General features: G+C 32.3%; 1 protein-coding gene and 1 long non-coding RNA gene across 3 annotated transcripts in view; one reads left to right on the top strand and one right to left on the bottom strand.

Moving 5' to 3' along the window:
• Positions 1 to 7426: 7426 nt before the first annotated feature.
• Positions 7427 to 15900, bottom strand: part of LOC126880479 (myosin-2 essential light chain) — a 29593-nt gene continuing 21119 nt past the window's right edge. For both annotated transcript variants that reach the window (XM_050644340.1, XM_050644339.1), the window contains one exon: positions 7427 to 7828. In XM_050644340.1, coding sequence (XP_050500297.1) covers positions 7745 to 7828 — 84 coding nt within the window. In that variant the 3' untranslated portion in view covers positions 7427 to 7744. The remainder of the gene's footprint in view (positions 7829 to 15900) is intronic.
• Positions 10376 to 12955, top strand: LOC126880480 (uncharacterized). Its single transcript, XR_007696604.1, has 5 exons — positions 10376 to 10803; positions 10862 to 11031; positions 11088 to 11150; positions 11572 to 11710; positions 12586 to 12955. It is a non-coding gene; the product is annotated as an uncharacterized LOC126880480 (long non-coding RNA).

Here is a 15900-nt window from a genome sequence, read left to right as displayed (position 1 = left end):
CTATGTAGTTTCATTTTTTTTTACACAATAAAAGAAGAAAGTATCTGCAACAGGCAGTACTAATTTGAATTGTAAGTAGAATCTCAGGTCCTTGGCACCTTTGTAGACGAAATACTAGAACTGATCGTTATACATAGTCATACAGTTCAATAAATTGACATATTTAGCTGGTGAATGAAAAATACAGCGAAATCGAAAGTATATAAGAAATATATAACGTTTCATCTTTTCTTTAGTTCGTTGTTGATGTAGATATTTACTAAAGGTACGATTCCGACGACTGCAGACGTCAGTTGCAGTTGTCGCCGTGACAGACGGCACTACTTTGCACTATTAATTTGTATGAGATCGATTCCGACATATAACTGCAATTGCTGTCCGGCAGAACGTCAGTTGCTAATAATTATACAAATTAATAGTGCAAAGTAAATACGTATGTCATGGTAACAACTGTAACTACCGTCTACAGGCGGGAGTTAGAGTTGTCGCCATGATGACGTCATTTCTTTGCACTAGGTATTAATTTGTATAATGATAAGTAACTGCTGCCCGGCAGAACGTCAGTTGCTAATAAATATACAAATTAATTGTGCAATGTAATGACGTCGTCATAGTGACAACTCTAACTGCCGCTTGCAGACGTCAGTTGCAGTTGTCGCCGTGACAGACGTCACTACTTTGCACTATTAATTTGTATGAGACTGATTCCGACATCTGACTGCAACTGCTTTCCGACAGAACGTCCGTTACTAATCATTATACAAATTAATAGTGCAAAGTAAATATGTCTGTCATGGTGACAACTGTCACTGCCGTTTGCAGTTGCCGTCTGCAGTCATTGTCGGAATCGTACCTTAAGGGTTTTTATTTCTGCTACTTCTAGAAATTTTTTTGTTACCTCTGTGTCAGGTCCTGTTTCTGCCGCGTATGTCAATATTGGTCTAATAACTTTTTGTAAATTCGGCCTTTCTTTTCCTTCCCAATAGTTCTAAGATCCGAATAGGATGTCAAAATGTACCCATTTGCTTGCCGGATGAAACATTTTTTTTTATTAAATTTCATACAAAGACAAACACGACCAGCATGGGTTGCTTATCAAAATCGTGTCAAATCTATCCTTAAGGTGGACCGTAGGGGTTGAAATCAACATTTCAAGCACATTTTTGTGAATTTTTTTTGTAAGTATAAAATTATTTTGTTTTTAAATGAAATAAGCATATTCAGTATAATTCAAATACTCAAAAAAATTTAAGGAAAAATATTGAAAAATAAGCCAACGGTGGCAAATTTTTCAAGACACCTCGAAAAAGAAAATGGATTTCGCGGTGGACATCCGATCTTGTCATTGGATCATGGTAAACAAAAAATTCAAAAAACATTTATTAGCTTATAATATGTTTATCGAGATAACTTTTTCGAGTTTTTTTAGTTATAACGATTTTTGACTTTTTGGTATCACTCAGAAATCAAAACAACGAAATTTTTTGCACAAAAAAGGGCGAAAATCAACATATTTATTATTGTTAAATAAAAAAAAATAAGCATATAACAAAACATATATCGACAGCGTTACCTCAAGGAATATCTAAAGAAAATATACAAAATTCCAGGTGGGTCGGTCAAGTAGTTTTTGAGTGACAATGTCTAGGTCTAGAGCCTTTGAAAAAAGCAGTTTTGAGAAAAACGCTTTTAAAGTATTGTCAAACTTTATTTTTTATTTTTTTTGTCTGTCAAATCGTAAAGTGATGCACACTGGAATATGTTTTTGAATCGCGGGGTAATTTACAAAAGAAAATGAGAACAGCTGTTGACCGTTTCTCACTACGCTCAAGCGTGCTGACGCAAACCTGCTGCAAAGCGAGTCGAAGATAGGGATATTCAACACTATCTCCCTACCGAAGATAGGGATATTCAACACTATCTCCCTACCTTCGACTTGCTTTGCAGCATCTTCGCGCCAGCGCGCTTGAGCGTAGTGAGAAACGGTCAGCAGCTGTTCTCATTTTCTTTTGTAAATTACCTCGCGATTCAAAAACATATTCCGGTGTGCATCACTTTACGATTTGACAGACAAAATAAAAAATAAAGGTTGACAATACTTTAAAAGCGTTTTTCTCAAAACTGCCTTTTTCAAAGCCTGTAGACATTGTAACTCAAAAAGTACTTGACCAACTCACCTGGAATTTTGTACATATTTTCTTTGGACATTCCTTGAGGTAAAACTGTCGAGATAATTTTTGTTTTATGCTTATATTTTGTTTAACAATAATACCTAAATATGTTGATTTTCACCCTTTTTTCTGTAAAAAATTTCGTTGTTTTAACTTCTGAGTGAGATTAAAAAGTCAAAGATCATTAAAACTTAAAGAAACTTGACAGCGTTACCTCGAGAAACTCATAAGCTAATAAAATCTTTTTGAATTTTTTGTCTACCATGATACAATAACAAATTCTGATGTCCACCGCAAAATTCATTGTTTTTTGAGCTGTCATTAAAAATTTGCCACCGTTGGCTTATTTTTCAATATTTTTTCTTGAATTTTTTTTGAATATTCTTTGAATTATACTTAATATGCTTATTTAATTTAAAAGTAAAATTATTCTCTCATACTTAAAAAAAAAATTCACAAACATGTGCTTAAAATGTTGGTTTCAACCACTACGACCCCCCCCCCCCCCTCCTTAAGGATAGCTATGACACGATTTTGATAGGTAACCCATGCTGGTCGTATTTGTCTATGTATGAAATTTAATAAAAAAAAATGTTTCATCCGGCAAGCAGATGGGTACATTTCCACCTCCTATGCGGATCCCGTACTACAATATTTTTTTTTCTCCATATTTCATTCAGGCAACCTGTGGCTCTGTTTACTCTATTCACTTTGTCTTCCATTTCTGTTTAGATCTTTTCGTATCTAGATAGTGTGATGCCTAGCTCCATCACTTGTTTTATTATCTGGTCCTCCAAGTTCTAATTTTCATATATCCTAGTAGATTTGCTTCTATAACCATGCATGTTGTCTTTTTTAGGAAATTAACATCTTACAATTTATTTATGGCGGTTAAATTTGTGCAGCTTATACGCCTTAAATAAGGCTTAATTAATCTTCAATTAATTAATTTTCACTTTAAGAGATTACTATTGCGTCGCCTGCATAGCCGATTAGACAAGACGAAATCGGCGGGTTCGAAGGGAAAAATATTCCCATGAGATTTTTTTGCATAATCACATTCGTGAGATATCCCAGAATAAGGTTCAAGAAGTCGCCCACGTGAAAAGTGGGCCAATTTTTTTTTAACAATTTTTTTTTTAATCAAATTGCAAGAATTAATATTTGTTGCCCGAACAATTTTTTCTTTAATTTTTTGGACCATTCTGGACAAAAAAGGTATCTTATAATTTTTCTCTAAAGTTGATCGTTTTCGACTTATAAGCAATTTAAAATTGAAAAAAAAAAACGAAAAATGGCGATTTTCAAGGCTTTAATAACTCGGTTAAAATTTATTATTATGAAAGTCAATATATGACTAAATTAAAGTTTAAAGGCCCCCCTACAAGATCCTGAAGAAATTTTTGTCATTATTTTATTACTAAGCTGTTATTTTTAAGTAATAATAATAAGCATCATGCACGTGTGCGGCCGCTGTAAATTCTGAGTGCGAGAGAGAAGCCATTCCAGCAGTCCAATTGTGCATCTTACTCGCACTCACATTTACAGCGGAGTCAATACGATCTAACAGCTCATTGTTATTAATTAAAAATAACAGGTTAATAGTAAATTAATGACACAGATTTCTTCAGGATCATGTAGCGGCGACTTTAAACTTTGATTTAGTCACTTTCTGACTTTCATAATAATAATTTTTAACCGAGTTATTAAGTCTTAAAAATGGCCATTTTCGCGTTTTTCAAATTTTAAATTGCTTATAACTCGAAAAAGATCAACTTTAGAGAAAAATTATAAGAAAGCTTTTTTGTCCAGAATGGTCCAAAAATCCTAAAAAAATAGTCCGGGCCAAAAATATTGATTTTTGCAATTTGATAAAAAAAAATTGTTAAAAAAAAATTGGCCCACTTTTCACGTGGGCGACTTCTTGAACCTTATTCTGGGATGTCTCACGAATGTGATTATGCAAAAATATCTCATGGGAATATTTCTCCCAACGAACCCGCCGTTTCCGCCTTGTCTAGATTATTAAATTGTTTTTCTCTAATTTGGTAACCTTTCTTAGTTCTTACTTTTTGTATTATTTCATCAATGATCAGGTTGAAGAACTGAGGACTCGGGGAATTCCCCGTCTTATCGCATTGCCAGCTTCAATTGGATGTTAATTCTTCTACTTTTGTATGGTATTCTTGTGGTAGATATTTTGATTGTTTCTAGAGGTATCTCTCTTGCGTACAATAAATGGATGTCCTTTAATTTGACCGTGTCTGCTCTGCTGCATAATCTTCCAGACCTAAACTCTTGTGCCTAAGGTGTCCTTGTGCTTTTCTCTATATCATATCCACAATTTAATCAATACCGTTAAAAAGGTTCTTAAGATCTACGAGTCGAAACTTCATCTTAATTGGTATTTGTCGTATCAAAAGACAGTAATGGTCATCCTCATCCAGCCTCAAAAGTCCACTGCTTAACATAGGCCTCCTCCTCGTGTTTCCCACCCTTCCCTCGTGTTAATTTTAGTGTTGTGTTTAATAAATTAATTCTTCTGTAATTCTCAGGGTCTAATTTGTCGCACTTTTTGAAGGAAGATATTAGGATGCTTGGTATCCATTTTTGTAGTGTTGTTTTGTTTTATTATTTTTTGGATTAGTTTTAATAGTTGTTTGGTCACATCGGGTCATTCGTACTTTAGCAGTTCATTCGGTATTCTATCTTCTCTTGGCGATTTTTCTATTTTTTAATTTCCGTAATGCTTTCTTTACCTCTCCCTTCTCAATGTTTATTTCTTCGTTTGTTGTCACTTCTGGTGTTGGTGGTTCATTATTATCACCTTTAACAAATAGGGATCAAAAGTAGTTTGCCCATGTTTCCTCGAATGTGTTTAGTTTTTATTAGTTCAATCATCTCTTTTCTTTTTCCTCTGATTATTCTTTATACTTCTTTGTGTTCCATCTGTTTTGAGGATTTCTACCAGTGTTTCCTTTTTATTTGTCTGCACTGTTTTTGTCTTCACTTCCTCTCTAAACAATGGAGTTTTCTTTTTTGGTATGTGAGTGTTCGTTACTTTCCTCTCTCCAAGTGATTTTGTTGCTGCGTTAATTATGTTATTTTTGAGTTTTTATCAAAATTTCTATTTTTGATTGATGTATATCTGTTGGTTGTAACATAATCCATCATAGGTCTTTGCCCACGGGTGATATTGAATGTATCTTTGTGTTTTTTGTGGTCAAACAATGTGTTGTTTATTTTAAGTCGATATTCCTACAGATAGGCCTGGATCCCGCGTACCAAAAAAAAGTTGATTAATAGCAAGCTGAAAATTTGTTAATAGCTTAACGGTGTGTCTAGTCGGACAAACTTTGATGTATGGGAACACTGGAACAGGGGAAGTTTTAATTGAGGAACAGGTTAAAAATTTGGAACGTCAGACTACGAAAACGTCTTTTGTATTTTGTCGGACATAACTTTCAATTGATTTGTTACCCTTTCATTAAACTGTCCTGCAAAAATCAGACTAGTATTTATACCAACTGGGCATTTTAATAAGTCCGACATGTAGGACATGTCAAATGACAGGTGATACAGTTGAGTCCAGGAATCTTTACCCGTGCGTCATCATTTAAAGCATACGAAATAAGTTTCTGATAAGTCGAAAATTGATATTTACTAAACGCAACAGCAAGTCACTTACTTTCACTTTCTGTTGCGTTTAGTAAATTTCAATTTCCGAGTTATTTCGTATGCTTTAAATGATGACGCACGGGTAAAGATTCCCGGACTCAACTGTATATAGCAGTCTGATGAGAGTTTAATGAAAGGGTAACAAATCAATTGGAAGTTCTGTTCGACAAAATACATGGGGCGTTTTCGTAGTTTGACGTTTCAAATTTTTAAACTGTTCCACAATTAAAACTTCCCCTGTTCCAGTGTTCCTTACTACCCATTTCGGATATTGATATTATTAGTAGACGACACCAAAAAGAAAATTGGCACAGGTATTATCGAAACACGAGAACTGGTAGTAATTACAAACAAATGCGACCTGAAATTCCCATTAAAAGATGGTTTCATTCTGTATCAAATCGCCATTTCATAAGAGTTATAAATAGATTGAGATGTAATCATGCTCTTACCCCCCTTCATATGTACAGTTGTACAGTCTGGGTCTCACAGAGTCACCTAACTGTGAGTGTGGAAAAGAAGGTAATCTACTACATATTCTCCTCGAATGTTCACATCAATCAGTAAATATAAACAAATTTTATGATAATCTTAATATATTAAAAATTCCACTTCCCGTCTACCTGAACAATTTGATATTTTCTGAAGATATTAATATATTAAAAACAATTTACGAACATATCAAAAATTGTAAATATAGATTGTAGCAATAAAATTTACCCTGTATTTAAGAAATTTTGTTAAAACAAAGCAGGCATGTTTGTTAAAACAAAACAAACATGTTTGTTTTGTTGTTATTTTGTTTTAAATCCTGTAGATTTAAGTAATTATTGTATATTATAATTGAAAAAAGAAAAGAACAAAAAAAAAGAGAAAAAGAAACGAAAAAAAAACGAAAAAATAAAAAAAGCAAAAAAAACTAAGAAGATGTAAACCTCCGCGAGGATGAATCGGGTTTACGTCTTAGCGTAGTAAAAAAAAAAACAATTTATAAAAAATAACAATAAAAAAATTAATAAAAATAAAAGAAATTAACAATATAAAAAAAATGCAAAAAAATAGGTACAAAAAAAAATAAAAATTTACAAAAAAAATGAACAACCAAAACAGAGTATTATTTAGATAATAATTGTAGATAATAATGTTAGTTTGTTATGTATTTAGAGTTAGAAATACAGAAAAAATTCCTCTGATTGAAAAATCAAATTTGTTTGTTTTTAAAATAACAAAATGTCTGGCTAATTGGCTCGGCTAAGGCCATCAAATTCACTCAAAAAAAAAAAGTGTTCCCATACATCAAAGTTTGTCCGAAGAGGCATAGTTAAGCTATTAACAAATTTTTAGCTTGCTATTAATAAACTTTTATTGGTACGCGGGATCCAGGCCTAAGAAGTTTATCATCTCTCCATTTTCGCTTTTAAGATTCTCGTTATGTTTTTGCTTAATTCCTGGTATTACTTGCTTGCCTATTAGACCGTTAATATCCCCCGATGTTATCATCTTCAATCTCACTTCATCTACTTGTACTATAAACTAAACTGGGAAATTTAAAATTTAGTTAAAATAACACGCATAGAAGTAAGTAATTTTTTTATTCTATACCAAATAATACTTATAATAAAACTGTGTAAACAATAATACGACCAAAACGGTCAACACTGAAAAGTTTTCAGTCTATACACCTGACATTTTCAAAAATGCCGTCAAATTGTAAATATTTTATTAACTTAAAAAATAATGACTACAACATAATATGTCAAACCGGTTTTAGTAAAAGGGTATAAAATTGGAATGGAGTTGCTTATACAAAATTTATAAAAAAAATGATTAAATGCGATATTTTAAATTAAATTTATATAATTTATAAAATGTGGATGACAGCTGCATTATATAACTTAACCGGACATAATCGCTTTGACGAAATCTTCATAATTTACATTTCCGTGAGAGTCTTCGTGGCCCATAAGCAATTGTTCAACCTAAAAAAGCAACAAAACATTACAACGCGTAATAGCCTAAAACATTTAGATATCGGGTACAACGAATTTACACATCAACGACGGAAAATACCGGGTGTCTACTTATATTTTCCCCCATTTTAACTGCCTATAACTTCTAAACGGCTCAAGATAGAAATATGCGGTTTTCGCTGAAATGTTTTATTTTGGTAAAAGTTTTGTCTGAATGAATTGAGTTTTTTTTATATCGCTTTCAATTACAAAAAAAATGGCAGATTTTTTAAGAAAACTTTGTTGACTTTATTTTAATGGAACACCCAGTATATTTTTTTGTAAATTGAAAGAACAGTCATTCACCTATCCAGCGATATATGAGAGGTGCAACGTAGATATCACATAACTAAATAACATACATAACTAAGCAAATTGATACATATTATGTTATGTGATCTCCACATTGAATCTCTCATTTTAAAAATTAATTGCTCAGTCATTTGACGACCGATTATAAAACTTTATATCGCTGGATAGGTAAATAACCGTTCTTTCAATTTACAAAAAAATATACTGGGTGTTTCTGCTCCGAATAGCATAATTGGTCAAACATAGCATTTAAATAAGCTCTGTTTTTAAAACAGGAGGGAGTAATTCAAATTTACCGCTTCCTAATGCTTGTTTGTAATTGATCCAACCTCAGGCAAGTTTACTCTACTTTGTATAACCGTTCTTTCAATTTACAAAAAAATATACTGGGTGTTTCTGCTCCGAATAGCATAATTGGTCAAACATAGCATTTAAATAAGCTCTGTTTTTAAAACAGGAGGGAGTAATTCAAATTTACCGCTTCCTAATGCTTGTTTGTAATTGATCCAACCTCAGGCAAGTTTACTCTACTTTGTCAATAATTTTTATGTCAATAGTGTCAAATTTTGACACTATTGACATTTATGAAATTTTGATACTATGTATTGGCATTTCACAGTTTAATTAAATTACATCGGCGATTTTTTTGTGTTTTTGGGTTATTTCTTTAATTTTTAGATTTTTAGTCTGCTTTTATATAAATAGCAATTGTTTTTAGACTTCTTTAGCGGCGTATTAATATAATATAATATTTATGGATTACCGTCGAAGGCCGACATGATCAACCAAAAAAGAAGATGTAGATGTAGGTAACGCATTTCGTGATTATTTTAGTGACTTTCTTGGGCGTGAATCTGTCTTTTTAGTTTACTTCTTCTGGTTTAAACACAAATCATAGTCGTATTTTATGTACTAAGTTGATGTGTGGGTCGCTAATTAGTCCTTTCATTTGTATGGATGAGACGAGAGTTGAGTCCAGCATCCCCGATACTGTAATTTAATTGTTTTTCTAAACTATTTTAATAAATAAATAATCAACATCGCCAGTCTAATTTCAATTCACTGCTGAACATAGCCTTCACAGTATCTATCCAAAGTTGTCGATCTTGTGCTATTTATAGCGTTTTTCTTATTTTTCTTTCATGTAGGTTGTCTTCAGGCGCGGATCCAAGGGAGGGTCAATGGGGTCAATTGCCCCCTCCTTGAGACTTCGCCTGGTGTCGCATTTTTTTTAAGAAAGAGATAATTACGATTGAAAATAAATAGTGAGTTTTGTGTCCTGTTGACAACTGAATAACGGAATGAAACATAAAACAGAATTTCTTCTCTAAACTACGTGTTCTCGGTCTTACTGTATGGTGTCGAGTCTTGGACTGTGAATAAAATCGATCTACTTACCTAAATCGCCTTAAGGCTTTCGAAATGTGGTTCTATAGAAGAATTTTAAAAGTATCTTGGGTGAAGAAGATTCGAAACTCCATAATACTAGAACGTCTCAGCAAGACTACTGAGATTATAGATGGCATCAATAAGAGAAAAGTGGAGTATTTTGGACATGTAATGAGAAGTTTCAAATATAGGTTGCTACAAAATATTATGCAAGTGAAAATAGAAGGCAAACGTAGTCCAGGACGAAAAAGCACTTCGTGGTTGATTTAGGGTGGCAGTGAATAAAATTAAGATAGCTATGATAGTAACCAACGTTCTGAAAGGACATGGTACATGAAGAAAAATAAAGTAACAGCCCATACCGAAACAGAATCCTGCGTACGCGAGTGACGAGAAAATTTTCATTTTATTGCCCCCTCCTTGCAAGGTTGCTGGATCCGCCGTTGGTTGTCTTTTTCTACTGGAAAGCAAGTTTTAGTTCGTAGGTCTTCGTTTCTGATGTATTTCAGCGTAACACTACCGTTGGCAGTTTCTTTTTATTACTCATGCCTTGCAACGTTTTTTTTTTCAAATTGGTGAAATGTTTTGACACCATGTCATTATTTATAGCAGATAAGAGTCGAAAACTTTTCTGTTGATATTAATTCATCATCATCATCACGTAGCGCTACAACCCCGGGTGGGTCCTGGCTGACTGTACAACTTTCTTCCAATTTGTTCGGTCTTCCATCAACCTAGAGTCAAATGGAATGTTCATTTTTCGGAGATCTGCTTGAATGTTATCTCTCCATCGCATTCTGGGACATCCGAATGGTCTTTTGCATGTAGGAATCTCCTCCAATACCAGTCTTACAAGTCTCTCGTTATAAAGTCTGTGCACGTGGCCTGCCCGTCTTACAGCCGGTTTCCGAAACGTTATTCAAATCTTCGATCATCTAATCGAGCTGTTAGATTTGATCAACTGTTAACCAGTGACGAGTTTCTCAAACGTCGATCATCTTAAAATTATATGATCGTAGAAAATCGATTATCTGACATACGATTTGGTATCGATACTGTCACAATCGGCTGTCATCCTTCAAAATTTCATTTTATAACCAAAAAATTTCAATCCTTAGTAAATAACTACATAATTTATATAATTAAAAAATATATTAAAAATGAGCAATACCAACGGAAATCCTCCACGCAAAAATTATACTGAGAGAGAGAGAGAAATGTTTGCTGTTGGAAATAATTGGAAAGTAAGTACGAAATTTTCTAACTTACAGAACAAATTTCTAATTGTATTTTTGTTTTCAGATACAAGCATATTAAATTGAAAACAAATAATGTACCAATGCTATGTCCACCAACCAAAACAATGAAACCTGGGAAAAAATAGCGCTGAATTTCCCAGAACTCCCAAGCAGCTGAACACTGCATATATAAACTTAAAAAGGGTCACTAGCCAAAAAGTAGCAGAGGAAAATGTAAGTGTATAAAACTTTCGGTTGATTTAGAGCTATATGGATTAATTACATTGCAGATTCAAAAATATAATGAGCAGAAGGTTTTGGACCAGTTGAAGAGAGACCAAACTGCGGACAAAGTAGGTAACTTAAATTTAAAGCTCTTAACACCAGGTCAGTCGAATTACACTATTTCTGAGTGGAATATTTTTATAAAAATATAATCCAATGAAACTAATTTTATGATGGGAACTAACCTAGTGTTGAGACAATAGAAGTTTAGTATTTGAGGGTGTTAACGCCAAAGAGGTGTAAGTCATATTTGTGAAATGATGGAAGTCTTGCTTTATAACTTTGATAAATAGACATTTTTTCATCAGGAAAAGTGGTGTAAGTATTTACAGTAAAAACTTACACACCACTTTTTCTCTGAAGAGGTCTGTGTATATAATATCAAGATTATAAAATAGGGCTTACATCATTTCAAGAATATGACTTACACCACTTTGATTTTAACCCTTTCATTTCTTAATCAGTAATGAACTAATGAATTGTTTTCAGAAAGACATACTTGCAACAGGTGGTGGCACATTTAGGCCTCGTCTCACAGATGTAGGGGCACAAATGTTGAGTTTGATTGGCAATCAAATCCAACCTTTACCCAACAGTTGTGACAGTGCATCTGGTTTCTTCACATCTGGTGAGTCCTTATTTTATTAATTTATTTAAATAAAGGTAACTAATTTTAAATTTATTTATATATATAAAGCTTGATCAATATTTCCAATATTATCTGAACAATAACCTGTATATGGTCTTGATCTGTACAAAACTTCTGAATTAGAACATTTTTTTGTTCAGCACGTTATCCACAAATGTAGTACAGTGACCATTAGTTTAACTATTTAAAACTATTATCTGATAATGCTAGGTTTACGTATTCTATGGATGTAGCAATAGAAAGAAGCCACCTTCTGTTAAAAAGGATGATTAGAAGAGGGAGGTATGGTATAGTCGGTCTAGTCGGTTTTCTAAAGATTAACTTAAGTTTATCCATTGTTTCCAAAGTATGTACATCCGGATGTAAGTTTTTGAGTAAATCTAGAATGTTTTTGGCATCTGAAAGATTTCCATCTAAATTGGATATTGTATCCTACAGTTCTAAGTCAATTTAAGATTTTTTGAAAGGTATTATTGTTTAAAGTTTGATTGTTAAAGATATTATTTCTATGTTGATCAATAATAAATCTGAGAACAAGGGTGATAAGCGGTTCCCCATAGCCAGACCTTGTGCCTATCTATAGACATCATTAAACAAAAAAAAGATCTTTTGTAAACCAAATTTAAGCAAACTCAAAATATGAGAATTAATATCAATAAATATTATTAATATGAATTAATTATTATAATTATTTATTCCAATTCTAAATTAAGGTAGATTATTAACTTAGCTATTAAGATAGCTAAAGTATATAAATAAAAGTAACTACCTACCTAATTCGAGAAAGATTTTTTTTATAAAGAAAAAACTATCTGGTACATCTAAAACAATTGAAATTTTTTTTATTTTTATAGTTGCACAAGACAGTCAAGTGGAAGTAGATTACCTACAATTGGAAGACACATAGCAGACGTCCAATGTACCCTCTACTTCCACTGTGCTGCTCAGTACACCCACGACAACTGCTGTCCTGCCCAAGAAGACAGCCAAGATGTCTCAGGCTCGTTCAAAAAATAAAAAAGTAAAAGATGTAGGGAGCGAAACCCTTAATGTATCTTTTACAAAAAAAATTGAAACAGCAAGACTAGAAAAAAGAAGTAAGATAGTATTTTTCAACAAGAAAAAAAGAAATTTTAGAAGTAGAGCTTCAAATAAAAAAATTCGATCTCAATAAATTATTCGGTAATAGTGGTTAGGTATGTACCTAATAAAGTAATTTTAAATAAAAATTGTAATTTCTTTAAATAATAAAATTAATAAAGAATGTGTTTTTCAAAGTTTATTTACCCACCTGTTAGAATGAGTTATTACCTACTAGCTTCATCCTCTGCTTCTTTGTCTTAATGCATTCCACAATTCTTCATTTGTTATGGTGTTGGGCCAATACATCTTCAGAATATTTTGTGGGAATCTATTTACAAAAACTCTTCCTTGCATTTCCTTCTGATATTGTTCATGTCTCACTCCCATATCGTAGTATCCCTCACATATAGTAGTATTGATTTGATGATACTATTAAATGTGTTTTGGCTAATTTATGTTGAGATATGATATGAGAGGATTTCAAAGGCCTGTTGTCTGTTGTTCTTTTTCCTATTCTATGTTTAATGTTTGCCTGGACTCCAACTTTTGCACTATTATACTATCAAGATAGCAGAATTCTTTAACCTGTTTTATTTCTTCTTGATTGATGTATAGTTTACCATGCTCACTTATTCCTATTCTCATCTCTACTATCTTATTAGTGATGATTTTAAGACCAACCTCATCTGCCTTTCCCTCCAGCTTCCTTATCACGTTCTTCATGTCATCTATTGTATGTGATATCAAGCAGATATCATATTGCATATCCCAATGTTGGATTTAATTGGCAACCAAATCTAATCTTTATACAACAGTTGCAGATGGTGCATCTGCTTACTTGCCATGTAGTGAGTACTTATTTTATTTAATTATTTAACAAAAGGTAAGTAGTAATTCTAAATTAAATATTTAAAATTAAACATTATTTTTTTATTTTCACACTAACACAATATGTTGAAGTAGAGCTGAACTAATGCTCCTCTGTAGCACCAACATACAGTGAGCATGTAAAGGTTGGAATAAATTAATTTTCTCGAGAATGGACGATTTTGGAAAAAAATCCCGAAAGAGGTTAATTTTTATTTTTAAATTACGACTTTTTGGCATTATTATCATACTAGTGACGTCACCCATCTGGGCGTGATTACGTCATCAATGATTTTTTTAAATTAGAATATTGGTCGTGTGGTGGCTCATTTGAAAGGTAATTGAATTTTCTAATCAGTAATATAAACATTAACATAATTACTTATACAGGCTGCCCAAAAAAATTTTTTTTGATTAAATTTATTGACATAAAAAGAAGAATATGTCATTTATTTAATTCAAAATACACTTTACTGCTCTTAGAAAACAGAAAGAAATGTTTATTTGAAAAATATTCTTTGCTTTTCGCTTAAATTAAATGTTCAAAGTGTCAAGAGGCAGGTGGGTGGCTGCTTTAATATTGAATTTAAGCAAAAAACAATATTTATTTGTCAAATAAACATTTTTTCCTGTATTCTGATAGCAGTAAAATGTATTTTGAATTAAATAAATTACAGACATTCTTCTTTTTATGTTAATAAATTTAATTAAAATTTTTTTTGGACAGCCTCTATAAATAATTATGTTATTGTTTATATTACTGAATAGAGAATTAACTTACCTTTCAGATGAGCTATCACAAGGCCCCTATTCTCGTTTAAAAAAGTCATGGATAACGTCATGACGCCCAGATGGGTGACGTCACTAGTATGACATATAGGCCAAAAAGTCGTAACTTAAAAATAAAAATTGACCTGTTTCGGGATTTATTTCCAAAATTGCCCATTCATGAAAAAATGAATTTATTCCAACCTTTACGTGCTCACTGTATAATTACACTATATATTTAATTTTAAAAATTAAATTATAATTAAATAACTAATAATTTTATTTATTTATTTATTTATTTATTAAGCGCAACAGGCCTTGTAGGCCTAGGGCTAAAATGTTTACATTTCTGATTACATAAATAATATGGTAAATAACTTAATATAACTTACATAACTTATAAATTTTATTTAAATACACTTCAGTCTTTTTACACACTCCTTCACCACCTCTCTCCATCTCCTTCTGTCCAATGCTAGTTCTTTCCATCTCTCAATGTTACTTTTCTTCAAGTCTTCATATACACTGTCCTTCCATCTTTTCCTTGGCCTGCCTTTCCTCCTCTTTTGTATTGGTATTCGTGAAAGTACCATTTTTGGCATTCGTTTACTTCCCATTCTCTCTATGTGCCCCAAGTATCCTATTCTCTGTGCTTTGATCGTCGTCGTAATCGTTGGCTCTTGATATAGTTCTTCCAATTCTTTATTGGTTCTTCTCACTAATAATTTTAAGTAAACACTAAAATACCCTTTATTTAATAACTATTTAACCTATATAATAACTAAAAAACTCTATTTAATAACTCTAAACAACTATTTATAAACATTAACAGCCCTTTAATCAACCAATAACCTCAAATTAGGTGACAGTTCCTTTTGGTCGCCGTGTGACATGCGAAATTGGTTAATCAGCGTTTCGGAAACTCAAAACACTTATGATCGGCTGTTAACTAACGATTAATCGTTTGTTAAATCATATGATCGACTGTTATTGAACTCCCGTTTAACTGGTGTTATTGAAACTCAAAATGCATTTGATCAACGATTAACCATCGATTACATAATTTTTGAGATGATCGTCCTTTCGGAAACCGGCTGTTAGTCGCTGTGATTTAATTTCTTGGACAATATCAGTGTCATTGTAGAGTGAATTCGATGTTGGTTCTGATCCTATTGGGACCGTGCAAGTTCGGCAAAGCGACACCTGGTTTCTACGCTCAGCAACATTTTTCGCATTTTTAATTATATTGGCCATTTATATTAGTCCTGGTTACTTGATAATTGTCAAGGCCATAGTCCAAAAAAATAATAAGAAAAAGTCAGATTCAGGTTATGTTATTGAAACGTAAACTATTGTATGTAGTAAATAAAATTAGTTATTAAAATGCAGTACTGCAAGCAAAATATAATTAATTAAATTTACTTCTATATAATAATTGCAGATCATATCAA

The sequence above is a fragment of the Diabrotica virgifera genome, chromosome 2 (assembly GCF_917563875.1).
Source record: "Diabrotica virgifera virgifera chromosome 2, PGI_DIABVI_V3a".
Classification (NCBI taxonomy): Eukaryota; Metazoa; Arthropoda; class Insecta; order Coleoptera; family Chrysomelidae; genus Diabrotica; species Diabrotica virgifera.
Note: the sequence above shows the minus strand (reverse complement) of the source record. Positions and strands in the feature narration are given on the sequence as shown.